The 23,404-nt window shown below is 43.2% G+C and overlaps 1 protein-coding gene across 8 annotated transcripts in view; it reads left to right on the top strand.

Moving 5' to 3' along the window:
* VPS13D (vacuolar protein sorting 13 homolog D) overlaps window positions 1-23,404 on the top strand; it is a 296,584-nt gene that overhangs the window by 196,150 nt on the left and 77,030 nt on the right. For 6 of the 8 annotated variants that reach the window (XM_033228304.1, XM_033228300.1, XM_033228302.1 and 3 more), the window contains one exon: window positions 728-895. In XM_033228304.1, coding sequence (XP_033084195.1) covers window positions 728-895 — 168 coding nt within the window. Of the gene's footprint in view, window positions 1-727; window positions 896-9,127; window positions 9,197-12,280; window positions 12,382-23,404 lie in introns of those variants that run through there. The other 2 variants (XR_004441097.1, XR_004441096.1) reach the window with 2 other exon arrangements.

The raw sequence follows: 23,404 nt of genomic DNA, 5'->3' as shown, positions 1-23,404 counted from the left end.
TAATCCTAGTACTTGGTGGGAGGCCAAGGCAGGAGGATCACTTGAGCTCAGGAGTTCAAGACCAGCCTAGGCAACATATTGAGACCCCGTCTCTACAAAATACCGAGAAAAAAAAAAGATTAGCCGGTTGTAGAGGTGCTTGCCGGTAGTCCCAGCCACTCGGGAGGCTGAGGTAAGAGGACTGCTTGAGCCCAGGAGGTCAAGGCTGTGGTGAGCCATGGTGGTGCCACCTCACCTCAGCCTGTGTGACCGAGACCCTGCTTCAAAGAAACAGTGGAGGTTGCTTCATAAGTCTGTCCATGCCTTCTTCAGGTCCCCCACCCACACCACAGCTTATGAGAGGAACTGCAAATCTACCTCTCTTCCTCACTTTCCTTTTATAATTCTCCCTGCTGGTGATTACTTCTCTGTAGGCATGATGAAAAGGAGAGTATGATGTGTTCATAGCAAATACTCATAAGAATGCTTCCTGTTTCATAGCTATTTTTATTCTTCTAACTGGCTTTGAAGAGTATGTGTATTGGGATATGTGTATTGAGAGAAGCTTAGGTGGTGCTCCTGAAAGGACAGGAGATTATTTTGCAGTTCATGAAGATTAAAAGCTAATTACTGATAGTAATGAGAATGGAGGACAAAATAGATTTCTCACCTTTTCGCTTGGGACACTGGTATCTGCAAATGTAAGTAGAAGCTGACTGGACTTTTCTCTTCCGATTCCATTTGCCAGGAACTCCTCAGCCAGGCAGCTCGAATCCTGGGATCAGTGGATTTTCTTGGCAATCCTATGGGGCTTTTGAATGATGTCTCTGAAGGGGTTACTGGACTGATAAAGTATGGAAATGTTGGGGGCCTCATCAGAAATGTTACACACGGAGTATCAAACTCTGCTGCCAAGGTAAGGAAATAGAGGTGAAATTCCGTTATAATTAACCTCATGAGTCCTCTACAGTACTACAATTTCTTTTATAGTTAATAGGCTGTGAGAAGTTATATTCATAGCTTTTGCTTCATTGCCCACATGCCTTGCCTTTTCCTCACCTCCCATCACCTGCCACCAGGTGCACTGAGTCCACCTCTAAAATACCTCTTCCTCCTTACTCTCCATTGCCACTGCCTTAGTCCAGGCATTGTGTATCTCTTACCTAGGTCATTGCAATAGCCCCTAATGCCCTGGACCTTTCATGATGACCCCTACACCTTTCATTGTGCCACCAGAATGAATTCATTGAGTCATGCCATTCTCCTGCCTAAGATCTACCAGTTATTACCCACAGTTTATAGGGAAAGTCCAAACTGAAGTACAGCCTTCTGTAATGACACAACCTTTTAAGCCGCCTGAATCCAGCAGCAGATGGACAATGATGTCATTCTCCAGTATCTTGCAGCTATTGACTGGTTTGTTCACTGACATCTCAATTTGTGGACATTTTTTTAGTTCACTCTGTATTTTCTGGCAGGAGCTGATTATATGTGAAGCTAGAAAAGGTGAAGTGAGTTGAAGGTAGTTGCTATTTGACATACAGGCCTCTAAAGAACTCTGCCTTTTTGCTCTTCCTTTCATCTCAACACACTTTTCTTGTTGAGACTGGCTTTTTCATGAATGAACTCATTTGGAGGAAACACCTGTGCTCTCTGCTTATTTACTGTAGAGAGAGCATTTTTGTAGTGAGATCATAGGTGTACTTGTCTCACGGGCTGATAGGACATGAAAAGTAGCTTTACCAAAGAGATCTTTGTGGCACTGAATAGAAATTTATCTTGCAGAGCAGGTAAGAGAGTAGAGTTGAATGGCATTTCTATGTGGTATGGTATTCTTGTTTATAATGTGTGAAAGCTGAGAATTTATCCTTTTTTTCCCAAACTATTTTCTAGGGATGATAGATTGGTCAGATCAGTTCTGTAGGATTATTGAACCAGACCAAAGTGTACTATTTGGCTTGTGGTTCAAAATAAGCCACAGTCTTTTCTTTCTTTCTTTCTTTTTTTTTCTTTTTTGAGACAGAGTCTCGGTCTGTCGTCCAGGCTGGAGTGCAATGGTGCAATCTCTGCTAACTGTAACCTCTGCCTCCTGAGTTCAAGCAATTCTCCTGCCTCAGTCTCCCAAGTAGCTGGGATTACAGGTGCCCGCCACCACACCCAGTTGATTTTTTGTATTTTTTGGTAGAGGTGGAGTTTTGCCATTTGGCCAAGCTGGTCTCGAACTCCTGATCTCAAGTGATCCACCGACCTCGGCCTCCCAAAGTGCTGGGATTACAGGCGTGAACCACCGTGCCTGGACGGCAGCAGTCTTTTAGAGAGACTTTCCCACTCATGGTTTGAAAGCAGTGAGACTCAGGTTCAAAGTCTGAACTAGTGTGTACTTTTCTGCCTTGAATCCTTTCTCACACTCCTGTGGCCCCTTACCCCTCACGCATCATAAACCCTCATAGTGGTAACACAGAGTCCTCATCCTTCTTGCTTTAGCTCTTGGACTTGATATAAATGAATGAATTTAAATATTTAGTTGTAAATGCCCAGTTAACATATTTTATTAAATTTTATTAACTTTATTGAATTCTGATTGACATAAGAAAGTCTTCTTGGTTTTATAATTTGTTTCTTTGTTTTTGTACCCTGGAATTTACCATAATTTAAAAAATGAAGATGCTTATGGTTTAACAATAGGACTTCCTCACTGTGGAATAGAAATGCACCTACTTTACAGGTTTATTGTGAGAACAGAATGAGGTATGACGTTACAAAAATTTTGAAAAATACAGAGTGAAGAAGATAAATAGGTCATTACTTTGACTGTAATATTTGCATTGAGACTTGAGCCACCAGGAAGCCATTAGTGCTCCTGAAATGAAATCTATTATGAACTACAGGGAAGGAGGGTCGGGGCACTGAGAGTAGGAGAGTCAAACCCCATCAGGACCAGTCTGACTCTTAGGAACCTCCATAGTTCACTGGGTTAAGAATGAAGAAGCTGTTCACATGCCTGTGACATCTCAACAGGAGAGACCTCCTAGGAGTTTCTCCAGAGTCTCCTGGCAACATCCTAGTGAAAGGATTGGCCTTTTCTTTGTTCTCCTTGGTTTGTGGAAGTCTCGTTTGTTTCCTGGTTTTTCTGTTTCCCCTGAAAAACTGTTTTTGAAGCTTGAGGGTCAGCATGAGATTATAACTTAGGCAGAAAGAAAGGGCAGTGTCCCCCCTACCCCCGTCCTCACTCTGGATCTATATGAAGGCCTGGGGGAAGTGACAATACATTTTATTGGATATTATGCTTTATATGTTGCTGGATTTATATAAGGGTGTTGCTTTCCAGGGAACGAGTCCCCTTGAATGGGAACCTCCCTTTCCATAGGGTTGGGCTCCTTCATATACTTGTCTTGCCTTTAATAAGCTACTAGTATGGGAGCCACAGGCTGCACCTGAGGGGATTGCTATGTAATTTACAGGCATACATTGTGTATTAGTCCATTCTTGCACTGCTCTAAAGAAACGTCTGAGACTGGGTAATTTATAAGAAAAGAAGTTTAATTGACTCATGTTTGTGCAGGCTGTACAGGAGGCATGATGCCAGCATCTGCTTCTGGTGAGGTCTCAGGAAGCTTCCAATCATGGTGGAAGGTGAAGCAGGAGCAAGTGTCTCACATGGTGGGAGTGGGAGCAAGGGAGAGAAGGGGGAGGTGCTACATACTTTTAAACAACCAGATCTCATGAGAACTCGCTCACTATCATGAACACCAAGGGGATGGTACTAATCCATTCATAAGAAATCCGCCCTTGTAATCCAGATACCTTCCACCAGGTCCCAGCTCCAACACTGGGGATTATAATTCAACATGAGATTTGAGGGACAAACACCATACTGTATCGCATTGCTTAACATCAGGGATACATTTTGAGAATCATTTCACTGGGTGATTTCATCGTTGTACGAACATCATAGAGTATACTTACACAAACCTAGGTGGAATATAGCCTATTCCTCACCTTGGCTATCTGGATAGCCTATTGGTCCTAGGCTACAAAACTGTACAGCATGTGAAAGATATCTAAACCTAGAAAAGGCACAGTAAAAGATAATGGTATTATCTTTTGGGTGGATCGTCATATATGCAGTCCTTAGTTGACCAGAATGTTATTTGGCACATGACTGTATTTTGATACCAGCAATCTTAGGTGTGTTTACAGAGATATAAAAACTAGTTATATCTCTTAAGATGAGAAAGCACATAAACACAGAATTACCACTTCTCATAGGAAATGGTAGCTCTAAATGGGTCTATCATTGAATACCTATTCAGGTCATCTGTGATTCTGCACATATGTGGTTGGACTAAAGATGTGCATTTTCTTAAAAGTTGTTTTAGGGGAATGTTTTGTTTGTTTTTCTGTGTACACCAGAGGAGTTTGAGGAATTACAAATGACCACAACAATCAACTGTTGGCCTGTGGCGATTATCCTTTAAAGAATGGCTGAGTTCCAGTGATTAAAAAAGGGCCAGAGGGGACAGAACGGCACCTCATTGAGCCCCTGCCAGCGCACTGCACTTCACTGCAAAGACCAGAGGGCTTTAGCCTGGTTGAATGGGCTTTGAGTGTGTGGAGAAGCTCATAAACCTCTTAAATTAATTGTAAATATTGTATAAGGGTGCATTTTTCTGGGGTGAGGGTCCACCATTTCTTTTGTATCCTCAGGGAGAGATTCACGCCTCCAAAGATTGTAAGCCATTATTGTAGACATAGGCTTGTACCCTGAGGGGAGCATGGGGCTGGTAGTCGGAATGCCAGTACTTTCACTGCATTTCTACCTTTAAATAATCTTTTCCTCTGTTAAGAGATTTGTTTTTAACATGTATGAAAAGATGATGGTAACTTCCTACCTCACGCTGGCCTGAGGAGCAAAAGAGATGAAGTATATGAAACCCAGTGAGGAGTTAAAAGGAAATTCATTCTATCACATAAGAAGATAATAGACCTGTAAGTTTTAGTCATCTATGGATAGATGCACAGATTTTAAATTTCAGGTCTATAAGGTATCCACTTGTGGAATTTATTTCTTTTTTCTCACCCCAGAGCATTCCTACAAAAGGAACATCTCATTTCATCTTTGTTGTTTAATGTATTTAATATTGGCCTCAAGGAAATAGAAGTAGGAAATAACCTATGCCCTTTTATCTCAGTTATTACTCTTTGCCTATCTTTCTCATCTCCCAACCCTAGAAATCAGCATATGGATTCAAATCTAAGATTTAAGGCTTAGCCACCAAATTGTGAACATCCAACCCATGACTCCGCTGCCTGGGTCTTGGCAAGATGACTCTAGCCCTTAGTGGAACTTCAAAGATCTGATCTCATTCCTGAGTCCATGGCAAGGCAATCGCTTCTGGAAGGACTTCTCTGAATGTGATTTATTTAAGAAAATGACAGCATTTCATATTCCAAACCCTTATCAGAGGAGAAAGTTTCTTTCTGCCGCATGAGTTGCAAGAAGTATACTTTCTTCTAGTTGTGTGTCATGTGAGTATCCGCACGACACTCTAACGTCTTTTAAAGGCAGAGAACTGGGAAGGTCCCCTATTGATTAAATTTCCTCTCTTACAGACTCTAGCTTCATTAGTACCTTCATTCTTGTGTGATATTTTCACATACATAGCTATCCTCAAAAAAATAAAGTACTTTTTAAACTAATAATATCTCAGGTATTAACAATACAGCAAATGATTCCACTGTCTTTTCTGCCCCTGTAGAAACTGTGTTTGGTCTGCACAGCTGTTATCTGGTCTTCCTAAGGGAAGAAAGCCGACAGCATACTTAATTTCTTCCAGCAAAGGAGAGAAGCACTTTCAGTCATCACTAATGAACCCTCTGCTCATTCTGTTCGACTTTCCATCCCCCTTTTTTTGAGACAGAGTCTCACTCGATCATCCAGGCTGGAGTGCAGTGGTGCAATCTGGGCTCACTGCACTCTCTGCCCTCCTGGGTAGCAAGTGATCCTCCCACCTCAGCCTCCAGAGTAGCTGAGATTACAAGCATGTGCCCCCATGCCCAACTAATTTGTATTTTTAGTAGAGACAGGGTTTCACTATGTTGGCCAGGCTGGTCTTGAACTCCTGACCTCAAGTGATCTGCCCTCTTTGGCCTCCCAAAGTGCTGAGATTACACATGTGAGCCACTGTGCCCAGCCTCATTCCCCTCATTATGTCTTTATCAAGTCAATATAGGATGCTTTTGATTCTGGGTACCTTTTTGATCCCATGTTTGTTTTGATTCTGTGTTTATGAATACAAATATTTTTGTAATTTGTCATGTTCTTAACTGAAATTATTTTCATAGTGATTATTTGCTGATCATGTAAATTAGAATTCATTGTTCGTTGTTTGCTATATGTTAATTTTACTGATAACTTTTGTAGTTGTATGGTAGTTTTCTATTTTTCTCTTTTGCTTTGTGGTGTTTACTTCTGCCAGGCCCAAATTTCCCAGCTCAAATTCTGCAGATCAAATTTTTGTCAAGGAGATGTGAGTTTTCTGCCAGTTTTTAGTTAATGCATTTTATTCTATGTTGTTTTAGCCATTGTTTCATTGTCTTAAATCGGTCTTGTTTTTTATGAATTTGACAAAGATCTAATTTTTTAGATGATTTCTTGGCGCAAACAGCTTTAGTAAGAAAAGGTGTAGGAACAGGGTTGAAACCCTGCACTTCATTGTGGAATACATACTAATGTACAGACATTTGTGGAGCACCTTCTGTTGGTTAGGCTTGGTGAGAGACCCTTCGTATACATTGTCTTGTATGTGTTAAGCTCTGTTCTGCCAGTCAGGAAACTGGGAGTTGGAGAAGTTAAGTCTTCAAGGCCAAACAGCTAGAGGTGACGGGGGTGGATTTGAATCCAAGTCCAGCTAATTTTGAAGGTCTTTTTTTTTCTCACAGGATGTTTTTCCTTTGTGTTTGTAAGGCATTCTTCTAGGCACTGCAGAGAATATGAAACATGAATGACTGCTGACTTCCCAGCAGGAGCCTCTTATTTGACATCACTGTGTAACTAACTGGTCAGGGTCACTGTCATCGCATTCTTGGCACAAAGCAGGCCCTCGGGAAGTGCCGGTGCCCGCCGTCATTCTGGTGTTAGGTTATTTGTGGTTGTCACCATCTTTATAGGCAGTAAGAACCTTGGCCAGTGCAGCCATGGTTTTACTCATGTGATGCCATTTGATCATCAGAATTACCTGGTCAGTAGCTGGATGGGCATTTTTAGCCCCATTATGTAAATGAAGACACTGAGGCCCAGAGAGGTCAGGTGACTTTCCCAAGATCAGCCCAGTCACTGCAGAGCCGAGACCTGGCTCTTCTGTACTGGCATCTCAGTTCTCATTTTTAATTAGACTTTTGAGATATCACTTAACTACAAGATTTATTCTAGACATGCCTCTATATGTTAAATAAACCAAAAAATAAAAAGCAAACCAAACAAAAATCTCTGCCTAGTCTCACAATGATCTTTGATAACTTTTAGGAAAACTGTCTGAAGATAAATACAAGCAAGTTGAGACTCAGAAAACGAGAAATTCAGACTGTTCAGATAGTTCAGTAGAAAATCTAGCTAGGACTTTAAATAACATTTTGTTCCATTCCTTTGGTTTCTATTTGGGACAGCATTATGGAGGAGCTACTTCTCTTGGAAGCAAATCTGCCACCAGCCCTTTGTCCCAGGACACCAGATTTGGTGCCTAGCCATGATCCAGTGGAAACTGACTTTCCTGTCCCTGCACAGAGACTCTCAGCCAGCCCCTGCCATCAGCCAGCCTTCCATCGTATATACTGTGACCTTGTTGGGGGGAGAGAGGTCCATCTGCCTTTTGTTTAAGAAACAGCAGTTTTTGTTGTTGTTTACTTTGCAGTCACTATATTTATAAGGCTCAAACAAAACTAAGAGCAATGTTTATTCAAGGTGAAAGTTTTATCTTTGCACAAAAGAATGCACTGAGTGAGTCCCTGCATGGATTCTGAAGGCGAAAAGGCAGTTTATGACTTGTATCTGTTTTTGTCATTATGTATGACTGTTCCATTTTATAGTTGAGCTGATTATCCCCATAATAGCTTTTCCATGTACCTATAAGCAAGTAATAGGTGAATGCCTTCTCATAAGCAATGGGGTTTTAGTGTATTTAAGTTGGCACAAAACTTGAGGGTAAATGAAATTCACTTCAGACAGTGATCTTTCCCTTAGAGAATGTAGGGCTTTCTATTTTCAAAAGGACTTTGATCCTAAATAAGTCTCCCAAGGGATTTCTTTTCCAGCCAAGAGGAGGTACCTTCAAGTTCTTGTATGTAGGGAAATGACTCAAATTTTTGGCATCAGAATTTTTGTTTTATTTTCCTCTGATAATCTTGAGTACTAAAATGATTCCCTTAGTCTGAGCTCTTTTTGGTTAGAAGCAAATTTTAGATGCTGAATGACCCACCCTAACTTGGGCAACTCTCAACCATCTTGAGGGATCAGATAAAAGTATATTTGTGGCCGGGCGCGGTGGCTCAAGCCTGTAATCCCAGCACTTTGGGAGGCCGAGACGGGCGGATCACGAGGTCAGGAGATCGAGACCATCCTGGCTAACACGGTGAAACCCCGTCTCTACTAAAAATACAAAAACTAGCCGGGCGAGGTGGCGGGCGCCTGTAGTCCCAGCTACTCGGGAGGCTGAGGCAGGAGAATGGTGTAAACCTGGGAGACGGAGCTTGCAGTGAGCTGAGATCCGGCCACTGCACTCCAGTCCAGGCGACAGAGTGAGACTCCGCCTCAAAAAAAAAAAAAAAAAAAAAAAAAAAAGTATATTTGTGGGGGCTGGGGTGGAGTGGTGTCATGAGAACCGCAAGTGACCAAAATTTACAGGCGGTCCCCATGTACCCCACTGAGCAGCCTCGCTCATGAAGGAGCCAGGTGAGCAGGGTTTAGCTTTTCCCCCTTTTCCACCCTAATCAGGCAGCTCAGTAACCAGAAGTGACAGAGCAGGGAATGAGTGTTGCCACTATTGATGTCCTGTTTTTGAAACAGAAAGAAAAAGTTCAAAACTTCTTCATTTCCTAATGGTAGTTCAGTTAAGAACAAGCTTCTTCAGATTTCTTTTTTTTTTTTTTTTAGGCCTGAACATGTCATATTTTGAGAGGAATTCACTTGATCTTCCAAAACTGGAGCTTGTGTGGTGGAAAAGTATGTTCAGTTGCTAAGTTGAAAAGACAGAAAATATTTGTGTCCCCCAAAAGTAGTGGTTTTCTACCCTAGTATAAACATGGTTTTTAAAAGAATCATATGCCCAAGCTTTCTTAGGTTGGCTGGTGACCCTCAGCATTGTGGTCATGCATCCCTTTTCTATAATTCAGCATTCTTCATATCAGTCTCTGGCCTTTCTTGAAAAATTGTGACAAACTTTAAGTGATATAAAATTTTCAAGACACTCTGTTTGGAAGATTCTATTTTTTTAAAAAAGTCCTTTCTCTCTTATAATTGTTCTTTCTAAAAGCCTATCTCCATCTTGAAGAAAAGCCAAATCAAAGTTTATTCTTAGGAGAAAAAAGGAATGTCTTGGTCAATATCACACTTAAAAATCAGAAAGCAGGCTGGGCGTGGTGACTGACACCTGCAATCCCAGCACTTTGGAAGGCCGAGGCAGGTGGATCACCTGAGGTCAGGAATTCGAGACGAGCATGGCCAACATGGTGAAACCCCACCTCTACTATAAATACAAAAATTAGCTGGGCACACATGCCTGTAATCCCAGCTATTCGGGAAACTGAAACAGGAGAATCGCTTGAACTCAGGAGGCAGAAGTTGCAGTGAGCTGAGATCGTGCCACTGCACTCCAGTCTGGGCGACAGAACAACGCTGTTTCTGTCTCAAAAAAAAAAAAAAAAAAAAAAAAAAAAATCAGCAATGTGAAGAGTATAGCCATCATTTATTAACTCCTGCATGTCAACTATGGGCCTAGGATCTTTCCCTATGCTCTCTCATGTAACTTTCACATATACCCAATAGGAAGGAAAGACAGGAGGAAGTGAGGGAGGGAGGATTAAGCCCGTTTTACAGATGAGAAAAATTAGACTCAGATTTTTCAGGAACCTTGATTGAAATTTAATAATGACTCACTATTGGAGCTAGAAGTCTTCGAAAAAAATTAATTTGGGAGGCAGCCTCTATTTTTCCTCCATACAATGCAACTTCTCAGGTATAATCTTTTACCAAACTCTAGACATTGTAGAAGCAAAACCACAAGCCGTTGGAAACAACATTACTTAAAAGTAAAACTCAAGCAGTCTTCCATTCGTTCCCAACTTTAACACCTCTGTGTTGGGCCTTGGACTTTTCCAACTGTGATTTCTCAGCTTTCCGAATTAATCTTTCCTATCTGGAAATCTCTAATCTAGTGTAAAAGGGTTGAAATGGGAGAAGAGGATTGGGAGATTTTTCTTCATTCAAATAGAAAATGTATGACTCAAAAGCATTTGAGTAAGCTGACCCAGATGATGTTCCTGATCCAAGATTTATTCAATTTTTTTTTTTTTTTTTTTTTGAGACGGAGTCTCGCTCTGTTGCCCAGGCTGGAGTGCAGTGGCCGGATCTCAGCTCATTGCACCCGGATTTACGCCATTCTCCTGCCTCAGCCTCCCGAGTAGCTGGGACTACAGGCGCCCGCCACCTCGCCTGGCTAGTTTTTGTATTTTTTAGTAGAGACGGGGTTTCGCTGTGTTCGCCAGGATGGTCTCGATCTCCTGACCTCGTGATCCGCCCGTCTTGGCCTCCCAAAGTGCTGGGATTACAGGCTTGAGCCACTGTGCCCGGCCGATTTATTCAAATTTAAATCATGTGGGATGTGCAGTCCCCAGGCCTCCCCTCCTGCCTGGCCCAGGAAGCAGAGTAGAACTTTGGACCTCTTTGGTATGAGCTGATAGTGATCTTCAGATCACTTTCCTGATGACTGTCTTCCTCTAAATGCTATGTGTTAAGTTGCAATTTCTTTAAGCCAGTTTCCTGAACTTCACTCCTTTAAGCATTTCTAAACAACTAGGATATCATTTTAAGATAAGAGTATTTAATTTTCAAGGCAGAGTACCCAGAATTAGGGAGAACTGTGCATTCCCACTATCAATTCCAGTGATAAAATAAACTCATTGTCCCCAATAGTCCTTTTCTTTCCTTACCCTTTTCTCCTTAGTCTCTCCTGTAGCTTTTCAAATTTTGTAGATTTTTGGTCTCTCAGTTCTGCTAACAGATTGGCTTTCAGATGCTTAGTGATACCATTGCTTGAATTAAGAAGCCAGAGGGAGAATGTTGGGGATAGTGTCTTATTCCTGAGAGTTTTTTTTTTGAATTTAGTTCTGCAGCCAGGCGCAGTGGCTCACGCCTGTAATCCCAGCACCTTGGGAGGCTGAGGCGGGTGGATCACCTGAGATCAGGAGTTTGAGACCAGCCTGGCTAACATGGTGAAACCCCGTCTCTACTAAAAATAAAAAAATTAGCTGGGTGTGGTGGCGGGCGCCTATAATTCCAGCTACTCGGGAGGCTGAGGCAGGAGAATCACTTGAACCTGGGAGGCGGAGGTTGCTGTGAGCCGAGTCACACCATTGCACTCCAGCCTAGGCGACAAGAGTGAGACTTTGTCTCAAAAAATAAATAAATAAATTTAGTTCTGTTGAACTAAACTATGGTTTGCTTCTTGGAGAAATGGAACAATATGATTAACTTACTAGAGTTTCATCATTCCTTATTGGAAGAATAATAATACCACTTTATATTTGTCTTGATTTTTAGTTGTTGGTAAGCATTCACGTATCTTTGATCCTTTCTATAAGCCTAAACCGAGATAAATGGTATTATTATTGTCATTATTATTCTTATCACTCCTGTTACCATTTTATAGATGAAGAAACGGAGACCCAGTGGAAGTAAATAACTTTGCTCAAGATGGCCAAACAAAAAGTGATAGAGCTTTTGCACTTCTTCCTAGCTCTCCTGACTCCTGGAACATTGCTGAACAGCACAGTCAGCCCTCCGTATCTGTGGGTTCTGTATTCATGAATTTAACCAACCACAGATCAAAACCAAAAAAAAAGGGTAGTTGTGTCTGTACTGAACATGTATTATTTTCTTCCTTGTCATTATTCCCTAAAGCATACAGAATAACAGCTATTTACATAGCATTTACATGGTAAAGTAATGCATTATAAGTAATCTAGTGATGATTTATATACAGGATGATGTGTGTAGGTTGTATACAAATTCCACACTATTTTATATCAGGGACTTCAGCATCTGTGGATGGATGGTGTCTTCTGCGTGTCCAGGAGCCAATCCCCCATGGGCACTGAGGGACAGCTGTACTTCTTAACCTCATACTGCAGGTGAAGATTCACAACATTGTCTCCATATTATAGTTGGGTTTTCCATTGCCAGTGTTGTCTGTGAGCCTTGTTAGCCTGTCCTTCCCTGCAAAATGAATTTCAGAGAACAGAGGTAGAGAAAAATGTGTCTTTCCCTCTCAGAGGCTTGTTGCACTGTTCATTAACCGTGCTGCTATTTGTATGAGGTATTTCAGAGTCATATATCTGAGAGTTCACAAAGAAACAATATTTGAAAAGAATAATTCTTGTAGCAGAGTTTTTGTGAAGTGGAGGATGGTAGGGAGAAAAATTGAAGTTTATGTCAGGACATTAAGTAATTTCTACAGTGTTGGGGATGAGGGAGAATCCCCCCTAAGAGGAAAAGGAAGATACTTGTAGAAGCGGGTGAGAGTCTGGCTTTTCCTTGGCTTTCCTCATAGCCACATGATGGCGTGTCCGGCCTGACTTGGAAGGGAGGCCTCAGCATGTCCTGAAATAGTGATGTGGGGGCACAGTTGGTCCCTGGATACAAGCACAGGCATATCACACTCACCTCCAGCAGGCAAGGGGGATTACAGCTTCGCTTTTTCTTTTCTGTTACACACCAATGGGGAAGTCCTCCAGTGCCATTCCTGAGAACAAGGAAATTTTCTAGTTAGGTACATAAGGATGCTCAAAAACTAGGAGCCACATTGGGGAAGTGAGGTTTTTTAAATTTTATTTTTATTTTTTAGTTTTGAAAGCTGAATTTTGTTTGTTTTTTAATTATTGTACTTTAAGTTCTAGGGTGCATGTGCACAATGTGCGGGTTTGTTACCTGTGCCATGTTGGTGTGCTGCACCCATTAACTCATTTACATTAGGTAGATCTCCTAATGCTATCCCTCCTCCCTCCCCCCTCCCCATGACAGGCCCCAGTGTGTGATGTTCCCCATCCTGTGTCCAAGTGTTCCCATTGTTCAGTTCCCACCTATGAGTGAGAACATGTGGCGTTTGGTTATCTGTCCTTGTGACAGTTTGCTCAGGATGATGGTGGGGACGTCAGGTGTAAAGTGTGCAGAGTACGTGACAGAGAGTGGACCGTGCGGCCATTTCTCCAGTCACGCTCGTGCTGTCCTTCCCTTGCGCTTGTACTCAGTCTTGCCTCTGATTGGGGTGCCCTTCTCCATTTCTGGCCAGAGGCTCCAGGTCTGGAAGGCCCAGCCCACATGCCATGTTAAGAACATGATTTCTCCCCACCGTGAGTTCCCATGGCCCCGTGTGCTTCCATGACAGCAGGCACCAGATTTTACCTTGAATTGTAACCATTTGTGTACACATCTCTGATACCCGTCAATGTTTCTCACATCACCAATTAGGTGTTGGGCACTGTGAAAGAGTGTTAGAAAGGAAAACTTAGAAAATGTTTTCTTCTTTTTGTGAGAATGTGGAACAGGTAAGGCAGAGAAGGAGTAAGTAATGATAATCGAGAGGAAATAAGTATTGCAGTGGGGTCTGTGCAAGCTGCACAGTTCCATGAGAGAAGTGCTGTGGGGCAAGGGGTAAGAACACTTGATTCTGTTCCTCAAGGATGAGATTGGCTGGAGACAAAAGATGGAATGCAGTGGTCTGTATGTATTTGCATCCCAGAGTAGACCTTTAAAGCCTGTGGAGGGGGGCCAGGATTTTATCTGACAGCAATTTTTTTTTGTTGTTGTTGTTGCCAGTTTCCCCTTTAGCCGTAAATAGTTACTGTACGGAAAATTAAAGTGATCCAGGTTGTATCCATGTGGGTTGTCTTTTATCTGGCATAGCATTTTTCACATGGTATACATTCAATGAATGTGTTTTGCTATTTTCTGTTTTTTTTTTTTTTAATGGAAATAAACAAGCCTTTTGTTGTTGTTGTTGTTTTTTTTTTGAGACAGAGTTTTGCTCTTGTCGCCCAGGCTGGAGTGCAGTGGTGTGATTTCGGCTCACTGCAACCTCTGCCTCTTAGGTTCAAGCGATTCTCCTGCCTCAGCCTCCTGAGTAGCTGAGATTATAAGCACCCACCATCAGGCCCAGCTAATTTTTACAGTTTTAGTAGAGATGGGGTTTCGCCATGTTGACAAGGCTTGTCTGGAACTCCTGACGTCAGCTGATCCATCCGCCTTGGCCTCCCAAAGTGCTGGGGTTACAGGTGTGAGCCACTGCACCTGGCCCAAACAAACTTTTTACAAGTTTGCCCCCAAACGTATCTGTAAGCTGGTGAATAGCCAAAATCATACTATGGCAATATAGATAGGAAAAGGACATTGACTTTTAGAATCCTATTTCTTCTCCTCCTTCGCCATGCCTCAGGTCGGGCACAGCAAGCGCTTAGCTGATACTTACCTGGTTCTGATGAGGCCAGGTGTGCACTATTGATTGGACCCAGGCTTGGCTTAAGGTAGCAGGAAACTGGTTTAGAGGAAGGAGAGGAAAACCTAGTCCCTCTTAGTCTAATGAATTAAAAGAATATTTATGGGAAATATTTGTTTGCTTTATTCGAGGAAAATGTTTTAAGTAAACATTTCCTGCAAGGTATTGAATTTATATAATAAAACACTGGTTTAGAAACCTTAATTGTTTTCACTGAAATGAAAATTAAGCAGAACATGCTTCCCAAAACAGCCCCTTGTCTCAGTTTTGTTGCCATTGTAATGTTCAAAGCAGGATATTGTGGCCATTGAGGTAATTTTCTCTTTATTGGTAACTTGGAAATGAGCAAGGATCATGCCAAAGTTAGTTATAAAAGAAGAGGCACTAATGGCTCCTTGTAGTTTTATAGCAATTCCACCTTTGTAGCATCCTCCTGTTACCATTTGATCTTCACAAACTTATGCATTAGAGAGTCAGGTTTATCCCCATTTGACAGATGAAGAAATTGAGTCACAGTGAAGGTAATTAACTTCTGGAGGGCCAAACAGGGAGTTTGTGGAAGAGGACCAGGCTCTTTACAGCCCCAGGCTGTTTTCCAAAGACCACACTGCTGCTCTAGAAAGCACTCTTTCCTCCTTCAGGAATTAAAGCACTTTCATGTCTGTGAGATAATTTAACCTTGCAACATCCCAATGGGGCCAGCAGGTTAGGTATGATTATCACTTCCCTTCCAGTGATGGGAAATTAAGTCATACAGGTTAAATGGTTTTGCTGAGACCGTGCAGTCAGTGTTGGAACCAGGGGATGGTGCCCAGGCTTCACAAACTCTGAGCCCACTCTTTTCCTACTACACTAAGCCTTCTCAGAGGAGAGTCAGAAGAGCTTCTGATGCCGTGAAGACAGCCGTGAAAGACTTTGCTTCCAAGAGGGCCTTGCTTTCCTAGCCCCCATGCCAGATCATGTGAGTGCTTGGTTCTGCGATCTCAGTGGGCCATGCAAATCTCCAGTCCTACAATCGCTAAGAAACAAAGCAAAAGGGGGCAAAGCCAGATAGATTTCACCAGCCTGTTTGGATTTTGTGTCCAGTAGAATCAGCAAGTGAAAGTTGTAGGATTGCTACAAAGGAGTTGCTTAGAAATCAATTAATGTGACAAACTGAGGTGCCTCGACGAATAAATTATATGGAGAGATAAAAGTTCTTAGGACTAAACACAGGAAGAATTTGCCACTTGTTTCTCCGTAAAAGGTAAAAACATAACAGTGAACTCTGTCTAACTTATGTTAAAAAATTGAATTTGGTGAGAAACCTAGTTTTCATAATATTTCATGTGATAATTTAAACTCTCTAACTTCTGCCTTTCTATTTAACCCCATCTTGTATTCTTCCTAAGAGATGTATCAACACTAAAACTTTTCTTAGTTATTCCAGCTGAATATGGCAAAGCTACATTAGCTTTTCCCAGATGCGGACTCTTAACACAGTCGCTGATATTCAGTAGAAACTCTTTGGATAGTGGATTTGGGAAAGAACATTAAGGTCAGCCTTTAGCCCTCTCAAATTATAGGTAGAGAAACTGAGACCCTGTAAGGTTCTCACAGCTAATTAGTCACAGGGCCAGCCGTCAAACCCAAGCTTTCTGGCTACAGATCTAGTATGATTGTCGAGACGGTGGCTACAGATCTAGTATGATTGTCGAGACGGGGCTGGCAGCTTGTGGGCACCTGCTTGGTAGGAGTGAGGGGGAGAAAAGTGTAAGCCTTGCCTAGTGTATATTTTCTCAGCATTCTTTATTTTTTTTATCCATTTGTGTGTCTGTCTCCCATACTATACTGAGTTCCATGAGCACAAGGGACTAAGTCATACTGTCTTGGTATCTTTAACCCTAAGCACTTAGCCTGCTATCTAGAAAGCCCTCAAGGGTTTGTTGCACTGAACCAGTCTGTTCTGTGTCAAGGTCAACTTACCAGAAGGGGTTGCAGGGAGTATAGCTCCTTAAAGCACCTTCTATTACTAGTCCTTCAGCAGAATCTTACCCAGTGAGTAAACCCATGCAAAACTTTTGCATCTCCCCTGAAAACAGAACAAGACCTGCCCCCATGAAAAGAAATAGGGAATCCCTTTATAATTAAATCTAGTAGGCAATGGTGAGATGCAGTAGAGATGAAACTTTAATAGATACATAGTCTTTGGGTGAAGCCAAAATTAATCTAACTTTGTTGGTTAAAATGAATTTTAAAATTTTTCTAAATGTTCGTATGTTTTTTTCTGTATGTTGTTATTAGAATTGTCATTGGGTTCCTTCTAAAGACTGTGTGAAACAAAAGAGCAAGCCGGGTGTGGTGGCTCACGCCTGTAATCCCAGTACTTTGGGAGGCTGAGGCGGGCGGATCACCTGAGGTCGGGAGTTCCAGACTAGCCTGACCAACATGGAGAAACCCCGTCTCTACTAAAAATAAAAATTAGCTGGGTATGGTGGCACATGCCTGTAATTCCAGCTACTTGGAAGGCTGAGGCAGGAGAATCGCTTGAACCCGGGCAGGCAGAGGTTGCGGTGAGCCTAGATTGTGCCATTGCACTCCAGCCTGGGCAACAAGAGCAAAACTGTCTAAAAAAAAAAAAAAAGAAAAGAAAAGAGCGAAAACATCTTTAGTACTCGTTCTTGCCCTAGGACAGAAGTGGCTGTTTGCCGTTCCTCTCAGTGGACAGTGAAAATGTGGATGTGTCCAGTTGCCTGCTGTCCAGCAACCCTGGAAGAACTTGTGATGGCTTTGTCTTAATTATGAGAACACTTTGATCTGAACCCTTTTCCTTTTCTGAATCCTTTTTTTTTTTTTTTTTTTTTTTTTTTTTTTGAGACGGAGTCTCGCTCTGTCGCCCAGGCTGGAGTGCAGTGGCCGGATCTCAGCTCACTGCCAAGCTCCGCCTCCCGGGTTTACGCCATTCTCTCGCCTCAGCCTCCCGAGTAGCTGGGACTACAGGCGCCCGCCATCTCGCCCGGCTAATTTTTGTATATTTTAGTAGAGACGGGGTTTCACCGTGTTAGCCAGGATGGTCTCGATCTCCTGACCTCGTGATCCGCCCATCTCGGCCTCCCAAAGTGCTGGGATTACAGGCTTGAGCCACCGCGCCCGGCCGAATCCTTTTTTTTTTTAAGACAGTCTCACTGGCTGAAGGGCAGTGGCACCATCTTGTCTCTCTGCAAGCTCCGCTTTCTGGGCTCAGGCAATCCTCCCATGTCGGCCTCTTGAGTAGCTGGTACTACAGGTGCACACCACCACACCTGGCTAAATTTTTTTTTCTAGTAGAGATGGGGGGTTTTCGCTGTGTTGCAAGGCTAGTCTCAAACTCCTGGACTGAAGTGATCCTCCTGCCTCAGCCTCCCAAATGCTGGGATTATAGGCATGAGCCACTGTGTCTGGCATCTGAGTCCTCCTTCTAAGAGGAACTCACTGCACAGCATCTGGCTGCTGCCAACAAAATGACTGCCCCACCAGCCCCACAGGTGATGAAAGTTTGCAATGGCCTTCACAGCGTAGTACCTTGGTACCTTTTCTCTCCTGGTAACTTAGAATGGAAGCCCCACGGGGGCCCACGCATGTCTGCGAGGGTGCATAGGCACGTGGCAGAATGAGCCGGGGGCACCCTCTTGTTCTGGTGGTGCCGAGAGCCGGCCTGGCTGGGGGCTGTAATGGTCAGGCCTATTCCCGGCCACATTGGAGTAATCCAGCACACCTCGCTGGAGTAGGTGCTCAAAACCTTTGCTTTTTGCCTTTTTGCTTTAATCTGGAACACTTAAAAAAAAAAAAAAAAAAAAAAACACAGTAGACCAAATGGTGACTGAGTCCCAGCGCTTCTTCAGGCCAGATGAAATCATGGTCCCTGCTGGCGCCGTTCCTCCATCTCACAACCCTCATTTGGGTTCAGACCCTCAGTCACACAGGGAGCCCCGCCACAGCTGAAGTGTTTTGTCAGAGCAAGATTGCAAAGAGTTAACACTTTTGCTTTTTCGGAAAGTTATCTGTGAAGAGTATTAGTTGTTTAATAAAGCGTGCCTGCCCTCCCGATGAACCCGCCAGTGACTCTGCAGCTGGGGTCATTCCAAGTTCACGCAGTGGACTTTTGACTGCCTTCTGTGTCTGTGAAAACAGTCGGCAGCTCCTGCGGGGATCATTCATTCAGGCCTGTAACACAAAACTATTGCCAATGGGCACCTGCTGGGGCAGCTTCCCAGGAGGGCTGGGAGGAAGATACCAAACTCATCGGGCATCTGTGGAGATAAGAGCGGCAGGGGATCCGCTGGGATCCTGCTAATCAGGCCTGCACTTAGACCCCACTGCCTGGCCAACAGGCTGGTGTCAGAATGTATTAGGCAGCCCTGGTCAGGATAGGATGTGAGCTAATTAAAGGCCTTTTATGAAGAGGAGGTGGGTGAGGGGTGGGGGGGGAGGGGGAGAGAGAGAGAGAGAGTGTGTGTGTGTCTGTGTGTGTGTGTGTGTGTAGGAGGAGGAGGAAGAAAGGTTTGAAGTGCATTCCCCAAATTTCCAGCACATTCTTTATGCCTCTGTTTTATCCCTCAAAACAGAAGAAAACAAATTAGAGGCTGAGCATTTGGTTCTTTCTAACCTGAAATTGTCCTTCATTGTGCCTGATGCTGTATTGGTTTTAACTGCTCTTTTTGTGGAATTACATAGACTATGAAAGACATCTTTTGCCGCAGTCTCCCTGGGAACATCCTGTTGTTGAAATACTATTGGTCAGCTGCTTGAATTTTGCCCTTTCCTCTGACTTTGACACATCAAGGCAAAAATAGGTACCTATTTGTGGTGTGTTCTAGGTTTCTCCCTTTTGCTTGGAAAATCCATTTGCCAGCCGTGGAGGGTACTGCTGGGAGGATGCAATGAGTCAGTGCACAACGTTTGCTCTTAAAGTTTGGTGGTTGAGGTGGCGATGGTAGCAGCTTGGCTCTATGGTTTAAAATGCCGCAGCATGCGCTATCTTGAAAATACTCAGTAGTCCTAGCATACAACTGAATTTTAGTTACACCTACTTAAGGAGAAAAGCTCCTTTGTAAGTGTTTGATTTTCCTGTACTTTCGTTTGTTTATTTAGCCTGTGTATTCCCCCCACCCCCAGTAAGCAGCAAACTAACTTATTTATAGGCCTAAGGTATGTTTAAATCTGTGGTATTTTCTTAGCCTGATACTGATACATTTTTGAAAGCAGTTTTGTTCACACATAAACCTAAGCCTTTATTATATTATTCTGATACATTCCACATAAGCTTGTCTATGTGCAAAGGAACATTTAGATTAAACTTGTACTACATGGTAACAATCCTAGGAAATTCCAGTCAAAAGCCAACAACCTGTTTCCTTCATTCTGGACTGTTGCTGGGTCTGTCTTTGTCTGTGGTCTGATAAGGAATAACAACAATGTTAATTTTGTATTTCCTTGGCATTTGTCTCACATAATCTTTTGTCAAAGTTGACCAGGAGGCTTGTCAGGCTGGCCATGCAGTTTATGAAATAAATAGTTACAATGGAGTAATTAGCTTAGCCCTGTGGAGTATGTCAGCGTGTCCTTACCGTCAGTGTTTAAAATGTTAATTACGTTTATCTTGATTTCTCAGCATTGCTATACAGAAAACATGGGATAGGCACTGATATTGATTGCCCAGTTGAAATAAGTTTTGAATTTAAACTAGTAGCTGAATGGACAGCTTTAAAAATAGTACTAATGTTTTGGGAGACTGACGTGAGCAGATTGCGTGAACCCAGGGATTCGAGACCAGCCTGGGCAACATGACAAAAAGAAAAAAAATCTACAAAGAATACAAAAATTAGCTGGGCATGGTGGCATGCGCCTGTAGTCACACCTACGTGGGAGGCTGAGATGGGAGGATCATCTGAGCCTAGGAAGTTGAGGCCGCAGTGAGCTGTGTTTGCACCACCGCATTCCAGCCTGGGTGACAGAGCAAGACCCTGTCTCAACAACAACAGCGAAAAGATACTCATATGTACTGACAGCTTCACTATGTGCCAGGCACTGTTCTAAATCTTTATACAAATGGATTTGTTGAATCCTCATAACGACCCTGTGGAATGCTAGTTTATAAATGAGGACACTGAGGTTCAGAGAAATTAAGTAACTTGCCCAAGGTTACAAAGAGAGCCAGGCTAAGAACCGAGATTCTCTGATTTAGAGCCCGTCCTCTTAGTACCAGTGCGAAAGCAGCACTCTGTCTAGTAGGCTTCATTCTCGAACCTCTCTGCAATGTCATATTTGCAGGGATTGACCATGTAAGGCTGTGTTATCAAGGGGATACAGAGAATTTGAGTCATAGTTTAAAGTCATTTCCTGTGTTACCCTCTGTTGTATAATTAGCTCTTTTGTGGATGCTATACCATCCAGGCCAAAGCATGTGGCCGAAACCAGGAAATTGTTCTAACCCTGTCTGAGACACTTAGTGAAGGAGTTTTGACTTTGTTCTAACTCCACACATAGAGCTGACTATATAGATTTATGTGCAAAAAGCAAAACCTCATGTTAACAGGTCTATTTATTGTGTCTCTAGAGCAAGTTCACAACTATATATGGACAAGTAGAAATGCTAGGCTCTGTGCTAGGCACAGGGGACACAGACATAAACAAAACAAAGCCCTCTCCCCTTGGGGTCACCATCCAGCAGGGGAGGAGACCTTGCAGTCACACACATGTGGGACAGTGTTCCAGGTTTGGGCTTGGCGTCTGTGCGGGTTCCCATGGGGGGGTCTCAGGAAGGGGTAGACTCTTCTACCCTGGGCAAGGAAGGCCTGCACAGGGGAAGGCATGCCGGTGCCCAATCCTGAGGTCCAAGGAGATGCTTGCCATGTGGACAAGAGACAGGTGGGGACAAGAGGAGGCACACAGGGAGCAGCCCCAGCAGGAAGGAGCCAAGGGTGTGCAGCAGCAGGACCTGGGGAGGGGTCAGTGGTGCTGGAGCTTAGCAGGGTGGGCCTCTGGAATGAGGAGCTGGCCCCGTGGGGAAAGACTGGCCCATTGTGCATCCCTTTGTTTTCCCTTGTTTCGCCCCACCCTCCACGTGAGTTTAAAGGGGGAGGGACTTAACTGAATGTTTCACTTTTTGAGCTTAGTATTGTTGTTTGTCATAATTTGACCATAATCTGCATATATACAATGTTAACTATTGTTTTTTTAATAAGTTTTTTTGTTTGTTGGTTTCGTTTTTGAGACAGAGTTTTGCTCTTGTTGTCCAGGCTGGAGTGCAATGGTGCGATCTCAGCTCACTGCAACCTCCACTTCCCAAGTTCAAGCAATTCTCCTGCCTCAGCCTCCCAAGTAGCTGGGATTACAGGCATGCACCACCATGCCCGGCTAATTTTGTATTTTTAGTAGAGACGGGGTTTCTCCATGTTGGTCAGCCTGGTCTTGAACTCCCAACCTCAGGTGATTCACCTGCCTCAGCCTCCCAAAGTGCTGGGATTACATGCGTGAGCCACCACTCCTGGCCTTTGCAAGTATTTTTATGTGGGCAAAACAGTTACACCTTTCACTGAGAGGGCCCAAACAAAAACAACAGCCTGTCACACCCTGAGTGTGGGGGGTTACCCAAAAACCCTGACTCACTTTTTATATAATTAGAGCTAAAACCAAACCAAGTCATGGCTTGTTTGCAGTAAGTGGATTGCAGAGTTACCAAACTGTTCTTTCTGGCCAGAGTGACTCAGTCTAGTACAAAGTCATGAACTGCCTCTAGCATTTCTCATTAACCTAATATCTCCATCTAGAGTAGAAATTCACCCTCCCTAAAGCCCAGAGGAAACAAACCAAGGGTCCTTGTGAAAGGAAAAGGCCTTTAGACCCCAAAACAACTGACCGGGAAGGCAGGATGAAAGGAGGTGGGGGCATTCTTTGTGCTTTCCCATACAGTTTGGAGCTCAACAGATGAAGTATTTGCCATTGATCCCCAAACCACATCTTGGGAAACTAACTTATCTGACCCCATTTGACTGGCCATTCAACTGTTCCACCATTTTCTTTACACAAAGCTAAACTAGATATGAGCTCAATTTGAGAGGGAACAGTACATTACATATGGGAATGTGGTTCACGGTTTTCTAACCCAACCCTCCCCTGCCCGTTCCTGTTCTGTGCGGGTTTTTGAGTAGATTTTTCTCTGGAAATCCATCCTTTCTTTTTCCATTCAAGGCAACGAACAGTATCCAATTTTTGATTTTGTAATTTTAGATTTTCATGTATAGACTAAAAGTGGATGTTTATCTTGAGGCAGGAATGGCTACTGTTTTTCTGCAATTGTTTAGACTAAGGCTAGGTAGATTTCCTGTGGACTTCTTGGAACCTTTGAGCCCTAATGTTTTCCGTGCACTCAAAAATTACAATGCTGGATGGCATCTTTCCAGCTGTTGGGATGGGAGACAGGCTGGGCTCTTTGACTTCCAAAATTGAACTTAGGTTGAGCTGGTTGGCAGACGTGGCAAAGAAAGCATTCCCTGAGCCAAGCCTGGGAAAATACCAGTCAGGATGGACTCTCCCAGCCCTGGCTTTCTTAGCACACCTTGATGTGTGTTCTGTAGCTGTCTCCCCACCCCCATCCCCTAAGACTTGAGCATTTGTAGCTCATCACTTATGTCCTGAAGTCAGTA

This window comes from Trachypithecus francoisi, unplaced genomic scaffold, assembly GCF_009764315.1.
Source record: "Trachypithecus francoisi isolate TF-2019V2 unplaced genomic scaffold, Tfra_2.0 Lachesis_group12, whole genome shotgun sequence".
In the NCBI taxonomy this organism is placed as follows: domain Eukaryota; kingdom Metazoa; phylum Chordata; class Mammalia; order Primates; family Cercopithecidae; genus Trachypithecus; species Trachypithecus francoisi.
This window is presented reverse-complemented; position numbering and strand designations above follow the sequence as displayed.